The 15,565-nt window shown below is 41.9% G+C and overlaps 1 protein-coding gene across 1 annotated transcript in view; it reads right to left on the bottom strand.

Moving 5' to 3' along the window:
• Positions 1 to 15,565, bottom strand: part of TMEM132C (transmembrane protein 132C) — a 224,247-nt gene that overhangs the window by 8,434 nt on the left and 200,248 nt on the right. Inside the window, exons 6-8 of the mRNA XM_063351452.1 lie at positions 5,481 to 5,686; positions 4,740 to 5,013; positions 3,522 to 3,713 (exon numbers count right to left, since the gene is read on the bottom strand). Coding sequence (XP_063207522.1) covers positions 3,522 to 3,713; positions 4,740 to 5,013; positions 5,481 to 5,686 — 672 coding nt within the window. The remainder of the gene's footprint in view (positions 1 to 3,521; positions 3,714 to 4,739; positions 5,014 to 5,480; positions 5,687 to 15,565) is intronic.

The following is a 15,565-nucleotide window of genomic DNA, read 5'->3' as shown; positions in this document are numbered from 1 at the left end:
TATTTTTAGGCATCTAAATAATTGATCCACTTTTCAGTGCCAATGAGCGCCCCGTTGATTTAAAAAAAGAGGGAGTATGGGCTCAGCATCCCTCAAGGTCACCTCAGGTATTTAGTTGCCCAAATACAGACAAAGATATCTAACTTAAGGTATCCAAGATAAAACAATTTAGCTTATCCTCTTTAGACTGCTAAGTATTGGAGAAACTGCCAACTTTTCAGGACTTGGCGTTTTGGCTGCTTTGTGCTACTTATGCAGACATGGTACGGTCATTATAATCAAGGAACTAATCTAGTAATTATATTCACTGAAAGACAGTCACAACAAAAATACTGGATTCATTCCTATGATAGTGAAAGATCTGTAATGGCACAATCTGTATAATGCTTTATGCCTTCCATTGCACGATACAGATGTACTGCTTAATCTGCTAGGGACAATACCGTGCCTGCCAGGGTACCAATTACCCAAGGACATTTGCTAATCTATGCTGAAGCTTGGCTATGGAAGGTGCTAATGTGGAGCCAAGGAAAACATTTGACTAAGAACACATTGACTGGTTTTCCCATATAACAATGCCGAGACATACACAATCACTCCTGAGAAAAATAAAACCTTCAGCTATTTTGACTGTTATATTGTTTTTCAATTGCATCAGTAAAGTTTGCATGAGTTATTTGGGCCTTTTTATAAACTTGTTTGAGAGGAAAAGACACGCTTAAATAATGAAGTCCTTGCAACATTCAAGTATATGCTTAGTTCTGGGCTGCCCCCTTGAAAAAAATCCTCCTTTCAAAAGGGCTTGATTTTCAGAAAATACTCAGCACTTCTCTTCTGAAATCCGAGCTCAGTAAGGATCTCAGCTGATATTACTCGAAATCATGAGTCGCTTCTTGCAAAATTTAGCCACAAGCATTCCTTCATTTGCGTTAATTCTTCTAAGGGCAAGTGTCTTAAATGTTATATCTTCCCTTCAGACTGCAAATGAAAGAAAAAGATGGATGTGACTCCTCTATAGGCCACTCCTATGCTAAGAATATTTCCTTCAATGTATTGTCTAGTGTGAAATCTATTCCTGTCTTATTTTTTTGGTGATGCAAATGCCAAGTCCCTCTGGTCTCTTTTCAACAGCCCTTCCTTGGGCAAGCCCTGTCTACAGGCTGAGTAGGATTTAGGCCTGAGAACAAATGAGTGCCTTACAGTAAAGTAGGACATGAATTGCAGGGGATGAGGAATTAGCTCGGCCCCCTGGGATGAAGGCACTGCCAAAGTGCCCCCGTACCTAGGGATGGCACTCAGGCTCAGGCTGAGGCCTGCAAACGCTCACAGTGCTCGAGCAGGAACTGACTCTCACAAATTCCCCACAGTGAGGCGTGATGCTCCCAGCAAAGCCTCCAGCTGGGATGCAGGCAGGACATTGCTCTTCTTCTGGTGAGGAGGAGGTGGTGGGAAGACAAGGAGAGGCAATGGGGGTGGGCAGGCTCCCGACAGGAGGAGCTGAGAGGAGAGGCAGAGACTGAAGTGGGATTCCACAAGAACATGCTGCTTATGCTTGCAGGAAACTGGGACAGAAGACGTTGTGCATAAAAAAGAGTGGGAAAAACTGACTAATTTGGGATTGCTACTAAGCAACCAGATTTCCCGGGCCGTTCCAGATCCTGTTATAGGGAGGATTTTCCACTGCCTTCTAATGAAGTCTAAGTCCGTTTTTTTTTCCAGATGGAGCCTGGAGAAGAAACAACAGATTTTGAACTGCTTTTACTCAGAAAAGGTGCTTGATTTTTCTCCTGCCTCCTGTTTTAACAGTCATTCCCTTCAGTGAGCATGATGCAGTAGTGCTATCTGTAGGCCCAGGAGGAGGACAGGAGGGACAGCAGCATCCCACACCGCCCAGCAGTACCAGAAGCAGAAGGCACTGCCCAGAATGAGAGCCTGACATGCCCAGTCACTTCTGTATCAGAAATGTGCCACTCCGAGGAAATGGAAATTGTCTCACTAAAGGCCATCAGCTTCAACAAAATATTTCACTAAAATCATTCCATAACACGGGTGCTGAGAAAAATAATTTCAACACAAACCACGTTTACACATTTTTACTCTTTTGTATTATTTCAGAACTTGCCAGTTGTAATGATATATAATGACACATCATATCACCTTGCCACGCCGTAATACAATAGGAGATGGCATGTTGTGCACTCCTGAAATGCCCCGTCATAATACACCATAACCTGATGCTGATCAGTATCTGCATACTCAGGAAAGACCATCTGTAAATCTGAGAAGTTGACAATATATCTGTGCAACCTTTCCAGATTCACAAGCTCTTTTATCTGCAATCAAAGCCATGATTCTTCCAATGATGCTGCAGGACAAGTGATGCTCTGTCCTACATAACAGAATTGGGTTAGGCATGCTTTAGCTTTTGCTTTTACAGCCTTTGTCTGAAGACAATATGTCAGACATGGTTTCTAAGCCCCGGAGAAGGGTATAAATGGGTTAATTACATAAGATTCTTATGTTTACAGGATGCAGTAAATGGAACAGATGGGCAGCATGTCCTTCTAGTTTGGACATTTTCCTGTCACTAAGTTATAAAACAATCTAAATTATTTTTATGTTCCAGAAAATTAGGTAGCAATAATCATGAAAATGGGCCGTAAAACTTGACTTGACATCTCTCCCTATCTATGTGAGATGAAATACAGTTTCTACGAGAGGAGTAGCTGTGGACAAAGGTAATTGCATGGTCCCCAGTCCTGCTCTTCAAATCAACTGACTGAAAGAGCAATGAACACACAACTTGTTCCACTGCTACTGACCCTTGTTTTTAATCTGTTCCAGAGCAACTGTTTGCGTCGATGTGGTGGTACTCTCCAATCTTCTTTTTCACGTGGGTTGTGACCTGAAACATGCTGCTTGAAAGCCTCCCTTTACAGAGAGGGAAATTTGCTGACTTAAATTAAGTAGGATCAGCGCAGCGATACCTTAACGAACTGAATGACTAACCCCCCAAAATCCATCTAGAAAATAAAAGGAGAGAGGAGCCTGGCAGTCTGCCGTGACTCCAGGAGGGAAAAGAAATGTATTTGGCTATCTTCTGCCTCTATTTTATAGCTCTTCAAAATACTAAATTGTTGTGACACACAGAGCTCAGTGCTCTCTGGCACGGAAAACAAGGGCATGCTCATATAGCAAACAAGGATCACTGTCCAAAGACTGCCTGTGTTGCGAAAATAACAGATGTTGCATCATTTAAAGAAAGGGTATTAAAAATTTACATAATATAAACTTCAGTGTAGTCAGAATTTTTACTGTAGATTAAGTCCATATTTGAAAGGAAGAAATGAAAAGGCAGTTCCAGAGTATCTCTAGAGGAAAGCGACTGACATGGACATGTACTACCCCTATACTTTAAAGTCTAACTTCTAAACTTGTTATGAATTCTCATCCATATTTCACATCCATAATCCCTGCCCCATCCCAAAAGGCAACAACAGTAAATACGGAGGGTACACTACCTGCTTAGGAGTATGAAGCAGCTCTTGGGCAACAGCTGTAGCCACAATAGCCCGACTACTTGCTGCACTTGGCTGAAGAAAGAGTGAAAGCCCAGCCACCAGCTGGACTCCAAGGTCTGTTATGGTCACTTTGTCATCTAGCACAGTCACTGTCTTCTCTGCCAGGATGGAGTCAGACAGAGGAGACAAAACCTTTGGAGAAACACAAAAGAATCAACTTAGGAAAAGGCTGATCAATTAAAATAACCTTTCTTAAGGTCATCATCCCTTCTTGTCTCCAAAGCTTTATGCATAGAAATGAAATGGCAGAGCACACTGAAAAGGCAGTCTGATTTCATTAGCTGGGTCAGAAAAACAGTCAGTAGAGAGGTTACGGCTGAGAACATTGCATCCAATACAGAGAGCTGTACTATCTCAGTCGTGTTCTTCCCTGTTATTCTGTGTCCCACTGTAGATGACCTCATCAGATTTACTTCCCAACCATTTCAAAGGGAGGTTAGCAACATCTAGGATTTGTCCTTCACTTCTTTGCTTAGAAATTCTCATTTCTGTATCTTTTCTGTTTCTGATGGAACATCAAGGTAGTAGGATATTCCTCCCTTTAATAAAACTAAGGGCCATACTACTATCTTTAGGGAACTAAGGATAGCTAGTTCATGCACATACTGTCTTCTCCACCTTCCCCATCTCTTATCTACAGCCTAGTTCAGCTATATCCACTCTTTGTGCATTGGCTTAGTAAGGATTCAGCTGGGGCAGAACTGGGATATGGTGTTGGCTGCTTGTGCCTTTCAGGGTTATTAACCAGGTGGTATTTTTTTTTTCGTGAATTAATGTTTAAATAAGTCAAAAGAAACTTGACACAATCTAAAGATCTCTGTCTCAAAAATTCAAAACGGTGCCCATCAGCTGACTGGTGGTAGCCTGCACACACATGGGCCAAGAGCTCTGACTTCTCACTGAGCCTGGAAGTGCTGTCTCTCCTAAACATCTCTGAAGGCTCTATGGCTTCCAGCTCCTGGCCATGCTGCATGCCTTGGACCACCTCTGGCTTGGATCAATGTTGTTGCATTAATGCTGTGTGTGACACTCCAGAAGGTCACAGGAATGTAATGGGAAATAATCCTGTTTCAAGACAGCAGAACACTGTATTGCCTTTATGCCCCCACATAAGTTCTCTATGGGAATGGCAGAATGTGGCAGTCTAGAGCACAGTACCTGCATCGTTGTCATTCCTACTTCCCGTCCGATCAAAATCCTGCCTTCCTGCAGCTTGGCAATGTGAGGATCCTCCAGTTTCATAAAATCCATCACCAGGTCTGTAATGTCAAACTGCCAATCTGAGCCCAGTAGGTAGCTCAGCTGACCCCAAGGGCTAGAATCCTCAGCTACAAATTGGGTGAGGACTCGCACCATGGCATGCTGGTACTGCAGAGTGCATCCTCTTCCTTTCCGCTCATCTTCATCCTCATCGTCACTGTCTCTGGTTGGTCTTTTTTCATAAGAAAAGGAAGCATAAAGAAATGTTTTCAAGACCATTAGTGAAAATTAACTTTAGAGTGCTAATGGAGAGTACCCCCTTACACAGCAGCCCTCCCTTCTGTTTTGTTGGACCATTGCTGATGCATGGCTACCCAGCATGACGAGGGCCAATACCACTTTTTCACCTAAGCTGGTATGTCTGAACAACAGCAACGCTGTAAGTGGTCCTTACTAGAGCACCACAGTATTATCTGTTGCACAGGACAGACACACGCACAGAAGCAAAACTCCCACAAATTTTAAAAGCTTTATTGTATCTGCAGATATCTGGTGCAAAGCTGGGGATTCCAGTACTGCTGTTCCTCAGGGAAAAATGGTGCCTTTTGGGTGCAGGTCTGCAGCTATTCTTGCTGAGAGTTAAAATCAACTCCATCCATTTTACAAAAACACCCAAGAAATTTAGCAACTCAAGCCCACCTTTTGTTGGAAACAACAGGGACTCGCCAGCCTTTGATTTGGCTCAGTTCTGTGTCCGAAATGTCGATCTGAAGAGGCAGGCGTGGAACCCAGACTGTGATTTGCAGAGGCGCACTCAGATACTGATAGGTGAAGTTCACGAGCGCGTTCACCTTGCCTTTCATTTCTTTGCCATTGACAAAAACATAGTCACATCTGTCAGAAACCTAAGGGGGAAGAAGAGAGGGGGAAAGAAAAAAAGGTAATCACTGCAACAAAACGAGCTCAAAGAGTAGCCCTGGCATCTCAAAACCAAAAACAAACAAAAAAGGCTCCCTTTTCTTTATGGATGTTAATGATGGCCTTTTACAATGGGAGCAGCTGAACACAAAAATCCTCCACTGGCTCAGGAGGCAAAATTATGTGGAGATACCTAAAGGCTGGATACTATTTATGGAGCTGGTGGGTGATTTTTGGTTTGCTATGCAGTGAGCCACTAGGCGATCACAGTGCTGTGGAATACATAATGAGCAAGGCTCTTCACAGCTTGGTCAAGAGGAACCCAACAAACCAAAACAGGTCTCAATGGAGGCAAGCAGCAAATCAAAGCTCTACCTTAATGAGCACATTCATCGGGGGTGACGCTGCTTTCAGTCTTCAAGACAAAGCTGGCTCTGGAGTGGATTGCATCCACTGAAGAGTAGCAGAACTCTACTCATTTCCTCTACAATAAACATTATCTGTTTATAAATGTTTACATTTAGATTAAAGCTGTAAAGTATTTCTAAACACTGCAGTGGATTTATCATTAACATGTAAATGCTGTCCTGAAATATAAGCAAGCATTATCATAGTCATGTAAGAGTTATATCAGTAATCACTTCTTTAATCAATGTTGTAATTTACAGACCATTGAGTTTTCTCATTTATTACGTTACTGAGTACTAGTGATAAAATCACTCCTGAATATATAAATCATTAAGAGGGATGCAGATAGTATGAAGTGACTCCATGTGATAAAGTCATTGTCATATCTATTCCTAAAGGTGTCATAAATGTCTAGGGAAATCCTGAGGCACATTAATCATACATTAAGTGGTTAGCAAAGGGAGCTGTTACATTACTAAATGAGCTGGCATGTCTGCAGAAATTAACAGTAAACCCAGCAAATCTCTTCAACTCCTGCTCTTGCTCCCATCCCGTCAGAATTCTATTTCATCACCCATAATGAGTATTCTTAGTGGTGGCAATGTGTCTCCCCACCTGAACATATATTTACATTACCATCTGCTCCCTTTTATCCCCACTCCCATTCCCAATACCATTTTATTCAAATGGAGATTATAATCTGGAAATGCTTCTGTCCCCAGTCTAATCAAACACATGGGTGTCCTCTGTGACCACAGATACGGGAGCTAAACTGTTCCCAGTTTGACATACACATCCCATTTGTATCCTCTGTCAGGTTTAGGTACTGCTCACATTCTGGTAAAATATTTGATGGTGAGATTGCAAAAGGAAACTTCAGAGAACATAATACAATCATTGCTATAACTCATTCCCTAAGAAGGTTTCACTGTAACTGGGGTCTGTTGACTGAAATCAGTACTACATACTACAGAACCTGACCCATAGAATCATAGAATCACTGAGGTTGGAAGGGACCTTTAAGATCATCGAGTCCAACCATTAACCTACCCTGACAAGAGCCACTTCTAAACCATGTCCCTAAGTGCCCCATCTACCCTTTTTTTAAACACCTCCAGGGATGGTGAATCCACCACCTCCCTGGGCAGCCTATTCCAATGTTTAATAACCCTTGCAGTGAAAAAATGTTTCCTAATATCCAATCTAAACCTCCCCTGACATAACTTGAACCCGTTTCCTCTTGTCCTACCATCTGTCTGTTCAGACTTCTCTCTCAGACTATCTAAGACAGGTTTAAAAGTCTGAAGGTGGCATAAATTTCTTCATTTTAGCACTATGAACGGCATGCCCTATTTTTACATGTATTAAATTGAATGGCAATACAGAAAGGGGTTTAGTTCATACTAGGCTGTTTCAGAATGACTATTTGATCTCATCTAAAAGTACTATGCAGCAGAGGTGCATAATACAATAGATAATACCATGCAGTGATTCAGAACTCTTTCCTAGATGGGCTGCTCTTGCTTTCTGCAGTGCCATGGCATCAGTTTCACCCTGGGAGAGGAAGCATCATGCAAATGTTTCTCATGAAAACAACTCCAACTGCACAGGTGAGCAAGGGCTCCATGTCAGGAGTTACAGCCTTGACTTCCCGACCACAGAGGCATCTCTGCCTGGAGCAGTACACAGCTGCTAGGACATACTGGAGGCATTCAGCTCCCGTGTTTGAGCTGCTGATGTCTAATGCAAGCCCGTTGTCTCGCTGCTGTCTCAGCTGCATGGAAACAGGAATGGCCAGTGGGTGACTCTCCTCTCTCAATGTCTGGCAGCATTATTAACCCTCTCCCTGCAGTTGCCCATGTCTCTCCACCAGAGATGGAGACCCTGCGAAGTATCTTAGACCAGATACCTAATTCTTAGATGGCTGAAGTTAAGAGGAATTCACATCTAAACAATATACCACGTATGAATGTTACCTATGGCACAACATGAAGTTCAGGGTACAAGGAAGTTTCCGTATAGAAATTATGCGGACTCTTATTTCTGTCCTTCTCTAATCCCACAAAAGTCAATTCAACTCTTTCTGTCCATTTTCCCCCACTGGTGTAAAGAACCCAGCCCAGGGAGCCTTGGTCAGAGACCTGCCCTGCACCTGGAGCGCAGACCAACTTCTGGAGCCAAACGGGAAGCAGTGAGTGTGCCTGGGGGAGAAGACTTATGTCTGGAACATTTGACAAAGCAGCTTCAGATATGGCTCTCCATTCTTTAGCCCCATATTCCTTCAAGAATAAGCTTTTGGGAGGCTTGTCAATAAGATCTAATTTAATTCTGCTTGGAGCCGCAGCCATTGCTATCCTGAATCTGGTTCCATCCTATTAATTTCTATGGAGTTGATCCCAAAGACAAATGAATTAACTTTCTGAGTTAGTTGTACAAGTTGCTTGTTTATGCACAGAGTAAACCACATGCACATGCTCATAAAAGATTTCTGATAACATACTCAGCTTTAGACTGACCAGGTCTGGTCTAGATGTATGGTTTAATATTATTTAAAGCCCAATGTTGTCAGTAACAGAACAAATGCAACTGTCAGGGAAAAAACACAATAACAATAGTAGCAAAACTGCAATTCCTAAATGGTTCTGGGCTGAGATCCAATCTCCATCTGTATTTGTAAAGCTGCTATATGCCTTCATGGGTATGCGACAAACAAATGGCTAAATAAATATATACAGCATCCTAAGGAGGCGGCTGCTGTAGCTACCACGCAGCCCTTAAAATTGCTACAGGATAATATTTATTACTGGACATGCATCAGCAATAGTGGCCAATCTTTATGAGCTGCATTGAGAAAAACATTACTCTTTTCACAAAGTACAAGCATTGCTAATGTCCTTACACATGCTCTTTCTTCTGCTCCTGTATTTCTGATGAAGAGGTAGCACACAGAGAGAACAGGAGGAGCAAAGCTTGTATCGGACTGTATTACTGTATGCATTTTAACTATTGTGCTTTCAGGTATCCATTCTTGAAGCAACATCGATTGCTTTTGACAAAGGCAACACACTTCCCAACTAGTGCTATACAGGGGATGAAAGGGAGAAGGGAACAGTGTCTCTATGTCTAATTCACAATGTGTGTGTGCTCTCCATAAGTACAGGATTAAGGATACTCCTTCTCAAGAAAGATGCAATTGAAGCTATTCCATAGTCTACAGCTTCTGTAAGCAACTCATCTCAGCTAAGCTTAGCTACACTGGGCTAAGCAGAATGAGAGCACGTGGGTTTGCTTCCCTTGCCCTTGCCTCACACGGTGTCCCTTGAAAAAATAAGTAAAAAGGATTTCTCAGCCTCAGAACAAATCCAGATGTACTGATTCTGCTACAGTTTACAACATCAGCAAGCCATGTGTAAGGTCTGATTTGCTAAAGCAGAACCTCTCACAAAAAGGTGCAACAACAGGCCGCCTTAGCTCAGATTAACTCAGATGGAAAGAACATCACAGTCAACTTGGTTTTGGAGTTATTCAAAGTAGACTTGGTAAAACTGTTTTGATCTTTTCACATATGGGGTTAAGAGAGATGGAAACACAAGACTGGTAGAGACAACCTAGAACACTTGCATGGAATCCCAGAGGAAGGATGGAAGGGAGATTAAAGAGAGTAATAAATTAAACTGGATCATATTAGAACTCAAATTCTTTTTAATTAAAAGAGTATATTTATTTAAGCATTTTTGATAGATGAAAGTATCTCTCTGTTTCCCTCCAGGGTCTGCAATGCTTCTGGAAGGTCACTGAACAGTACAATGACCGTCTCTCATGGGGAGTCCTGCCCACAGGAGTCTAAAGAAGTTTCTAATAGAGGCTGGAGACTCTGTGAGCAGCCCTCTGTCTCTCATCTCCTGTAGTATTTATGTTTTTACTATGAAAGCATTTTGCCCCTAAAAGTGCTTTTTATCTTTGGAATCAGAAGCGAGAGAGGATGAAGGGAAAGCATGCTTAGCCACCACCTTTCAGTGAGTGTTTTTTTCCCATTCTGTGTGGCAGATCAGCAAGAAGTTTTGCATTTTAAAGAGCTTTCTGATGCTACTTCAGCAGTTTCTTTCATTATTAAGCTGCATTCAGCTACTTCCCCCCTTTTTTTTTCTATTTTTCTAACTTCTATCTCCAGATTAAAATAAAGAAGCTAGACAGCAAAAGGCAGGGCTAAGCACAATTCCCTAGACATTTCTTCTTTGTCTTTCTTTTTTTCTGGTATTATATTTTTGTGCCCCTTTCTAACAAAGGCCACTGCCTTTCCAAATGACTTGGATAGATTCTCTCTGCAACAAATCACATTTTATTGAGCTGACAGAGAAAACTACTGCCTGGAAATCAAGAGAGAGTCACACCTGAATCACTACCTATGGCGCTATGTGACTTTGCGATCTGGGGAGTGAAGGTACCTTTCCACCTGGTAATGAACAGAGTAGCTGCAGTGAATATTAAGGAGATTCCTAGTACCGTTACCAGTCAAATGCAAATCCTCTGCGCCTTCCTTTAGTTACTCCTTTCGAATTAAGGTCTTGATCCCACCATGACCTCTGTATTGCAGAACTGCAAGAAGGGAGCATGAGCTGCTTGAAGTCACCATGAAGGACGTGACAACGTACTGCCTTGGACTCTGCAGCCATAAAGGGGCTGTTGACACTTCTGTAAAAATACCCCTGTTGTGCTGGGTCAAATTCAGCCACAGATTCCTGCAAAATCTTCATTTAATTACTGGCAGAGGCAGATAGTTTACAAAAGACAAATTTCATGTCAAATATAAGCTAAGACTGTCCTTCAAAAGATGGTGAACTCAAAAAATTGTCTTTTCTGTTTCATATCTGTTGTACACGGAAGTGGAACAACAACTATAAGAGCTAAAAATAAGTAAGTGGTACTGACTCTGTGAGTCTAGTCTAAGCTTGCTTATTCGCCTGGTGGTTTTTGACGTCTGGAGACATCCGCCCATACCAACAGGTCTCTGAAGGACAGTTCTGAAGGACAAAAAGAGAAGCTTTTAATATGGCAATCCTGTCAAGTTTATGAACACTGCAAATTTGTAAGGCATGAGTCCATTCTCTAGGTAGAATTCTGTGTGGTTTGCCCCTAATTAAACAGCCTGAGGTTTAAAAAGTCTCAGAACTTTAAGACTGAACAGAAATGAGGAGATATGATAACGGTTGACGTCCTGCTTGTATTCATCAGGTTCACGATTTTGTATTTTGGTGTGTAAACTCATTTACCTATTTCTGTTATACTAATGCAAATGTTGCTAAAATATTCAAAGGTTACATAAATGTTTAAATACTTATGAAAGCACTTGTATGAGTAAAAAGATTTTTCCAGTCTCTGTGAAAGGAATCTCAATTTCAGTGAAAAAATTTACAGGATAATTAGTAAAGAATAGTGATGCTCAGCACTTTTCAAATATATGACGCTCCTAGTATTTCAGCTCAGCATCATCCTTCTCACATATCAGAAGGGAACTGAAGCTCATGCAGGTTAAGCTTTGTGAACAAAGTCATTCATTCCATTAAGGAATACAGAGCACCAGAATGACTTATCCATTGAATATACTGACACTTACATACTATCATATAGAAAATATTAGACAGTGATCATAGTTCTACAAGCTTTTTGGACAATCTTAGAATTTTGTAATATTCAGGTCCTTGCTATAGAATTTCTTCTAAGATTTTTTTAACAACATCCTCTGTAGAAAGCGAATTACCCTCTATTAAATTCTAGAGGTTTTGCGAGAAACTCTACATAGCTCTCTAGCCTTGATTCCAATTAAACACTATGCTTTTATATATAAAGGAAATCCTATGCTACATGAACATTAGGTGATGGTAACTGCTTTATAAGAAGGATTTCAATGCCTGGCTACATAATCCTGAATAATCAATAACCTACTACTGGAAAATGGAAGCTGTCTCAAGGCCCATACTATTCATTTTTTCACATTAAACTGTTTTAAGTCTGATAAGAGTTAAAGCTTCAGACTTGAGCTCTTCATGATCTCTGGAATGATAGTTACAGCTTTGTGACACCGTTAGAACAGCCTTTAAAATGGAAGCATCCATTACAGGAGTTGCTAATTGCTAGTGTGACTTGACTCGCCAGAGCCACCCCTTGTTCCCACTGACTACAGCCGGGGCTGTGCTCAGTGCCTGGGAAAGCGAAGCCAAAAGCTCCCCCCACAGGGCGAGCATAAAGGTAAATACAGTAATGCAGACTTAACACTGGTAAGACTGTCATCTTAATAAATGAAAGGCTGGATTTTTCACATTACATGCAAGAATAACGCTGACAGTTGTTCTTACCTACAACCCACCAAAAGAAAAAGAATGAATTCGTTTCTTGAAATAGTTGAGGAATAATTACTCCCAGTCTGGAAACAGTGACGAGGGAGCAGGGCAGGTATTACACTCTAATAACTGATTTAAGCCTCATTCTGCCTCTCTTAGAACTAACTGCAGTTTTTGATGGATAACAGGGCTTGTGCGTTGGTGTTGCTTTGCGCTTGTAAACAGCTGCCACATTCCAAATGTGGTTTCAATCCCTGTGATCAGTCCTCAGGCAAAGTTCCCAGCAACCCGCACTAATAACACGGGGATTGAGCCCAGAGCATCAACGAAGAGGAGAACTCTGTAAAATCAGGGCCACAGTTTAGAAGCAATTTGGACTCTCTTGCTGAGAAGGGTCTGCATGTTCACTATCAGCAGCCAGATTAGCAAAACTAAGTAGAAAACCCCCAAAGCTACAGAGCATTTCTTAGGAAAAAGGCTGTACATTATCTAATCTCATTACAAAGATTTTGCTGGCAGCTTTGCAGAGCAGAAGCAATACATTTAACTAACTGAATATCATTCACTACGACAGAACTGAGAGAGTAAAAGGGGCACAAAATGCCAGCTGAGACTGGAGGGCATCTATTTGCTCCCAAATGACCGGCTTTTGAAGCTGAACTGTGGCTGCGCTGAGCCACAGGAGCTCTCTGCAGCTAGCATTATCACATAAAACAAAATCTGTCTTGTTTTGTGCACTCTCGAGTCAAGTAATTTCTGAAAATGGGGCCAAACAAAGAGTTTGGCTCCTACTCACTAGGGATACGCCAGACTATATATGCAGCACAGCCCCAAATATCGTGCATGGCAAAGCAGGATCACAGGGTGAATGCACGACTTTTAATTCCATCTACACACTGTGGACAGTAGTTGCACATTTGAGAACATCACAGTGCTTGTAATTTTCTAACTTAATATGTATCTACAATATACAAATTCACAATGTGTAAATTACAGCTATTGGCAGAAAAGAAAAGGAGAAGCAAACCGTTTTCTGTCTTACTCAGAAAGGTCTGGAGAAAACTGCTTATCTCCCCATCATATCTATAGCTGTCACAAGACTAATGTTATTTCTCCCATTTACTTTCCTGGTCTTGATCTTGCAGCTTTGAAGTTCATTTTGAAGCACTTTCTGTGGAACCTGAGGCACTGTTATTGCCATTCCACTTTGACTTTTCATTTGGGATGTACAGGTTCTCCACCCTGACATCACTAAGGCAGGCAGTGAGCTGGGTGAAGGCAGGAGATGACAGGGGAAGCAGTCTGCAAGGATATGGTTTAAAAGATTCTTTAGCTGCCCGTGAAATTTTTGCATGTTATGTGATGGCAAGGTATTTACAACTTTTATTGCTGAATTTAAGTATCTCAGACCATGTCAATTTTGAGTTTCAATTTCCACAGAGGCTGACTGCTTGGGGAGCAGTGGAATATGTTAATGATACAGCATCTTCTGTGAAAGCTCCATGTATTCTGGCCTATATCCTGTATTTGCACCTGACAGAAGTGTGTGGTAAAGCTTCATTTTTCTAAAACTCCTCTGAAGTTTCTCCACTCTACTGATGTATATTGATCCCAGTAAATCATAGGACTATGAAAAGTATAGAGGAGGGCAAGGAGGTGGACTTTCTATTTGCAATTCTGTTCAGAATATAACATAACAGATTTACCAGAAGAAAAGCCTACAAAGTCACAGAGCTTCAGAAAAGCAAAACAATGGAATATCCATGCTGTGACTTTCTTTCCTGTTTTTAAAGCTTTTCAGTTTGACACAAATCGCAGGAACACATAGTATCAGAAGAGGAAAGAGGAGCCATCGGAGGAACAGGCTGCTGGGTTTGGACTCACGATGAGATACGGCTTCTGCTTTTGAGGGCTTCCAAGGCTCTGTTAGGGTGTGGGCAGTAGGAACTGCATTTGCAGTTCATCAGCTACCCAACATAAACTTCAGGAAGGCCATTTGTGGTGGACCTTGGGGGTATCTGCACCGCGCAGTGGATGTGACAGAGATCCCATGCTCGTTCTGAGCCTGCTGGTGTGTCCCTACAGCCACCTTGCAAAGACCTTAGCACTGGACCCAGAAGCAGCACAGCTGTGTTGGCTCTCAGCGCGGTGTCACATGGACTGAGTTTTCAGTTCCAGACTCTGGAGCTAACCAAGGAAAGACCTGGATGAGAATGAACACACAGGCACCTTAGAAGGAGTAGTCCAACTTTTCTCCTTCCAGAAAGTTATACAACTACTTTACTTTATTTTTTAAAATGAGAGTACTGCAAAAATTTGACTGTGTGGGCTGAAGTATCTGAAAGAGGCATGAACCCTCCATGAGTAGCTGCCCTGCATATTACAGCGGAGGAGGACAGTAGCTGCTGTTGTTTAGATTGACCCCTCCATGCTTTCACTGACTCTTGCAGGGCTGCCATAAAACCACAGAAGAGAGCATTACATTAAAGTGACTGCACAGAATATTGCACAGAATACAGACCACACTGGTCTCCTGGAAACCCCATCTAGTGCGACTTTTCATTTCTCCCTTTGTTTTACAGGGTGGAGTTAGGAATGAGACCTGTTTTAACCAGAAGTTTACCTACCTGCTCGTTATTCAGCATGCTAAACTCTACAACAGTTGCACTGAGCTAACAAACTCCAAATACAGTTTTATTTGACCTAAGTAAAAAAATGAGCGATAAATCAATTGCATTTTATTCACTGTAGGAGCTTTTTATTGGAAGTTAGTATTCTTCCTTGATCAAAATAGCTGGTAGGAACAACCAGTTCTTTCTAGTCAGCCCCTTGTTTTTATTTTCACCGAATCATGGAATTTTCAGAGTTGGAAGGGACCTCTAGAGATCATCTAGTCCAACTCCCCTGCTAGAGCAGGATTGCCCAGAGCACATTACTCAGGACTGCATCCAGGTGGGTCTTGAAAGTCTCCAGAGAAGGGGACTCCACAGCCTCCCTGGGCAGCCTGTTCCAGTGCGCTGTCACCCTCACCCTAAAGAAGCTTTTTCTCATATAACCTATAACCTGCACTAAAAACATAATGTAAAGCCCTAAATCCTCTGAGTCTTGAAGGCTTTGCAA

The sequence above is a fragment of the Chroicocephalus ridibundus genome, chromosome 13 (assembly GCF_963924245.1).
Source record: "Chroicocephalus ridibundus chromosome 13, bChrRid1.1, whole genome shotgun sequence".
Lineage (NCBI taxonomy): Eukaryota > Metazoa > Chordata > Aves > Charadriiformes > Laridae > Chroicocephalus > Chroicocephalus ridibundus.
This window is presented reverse-complemented; position numbering and strand designations above follow the sequence as displayed.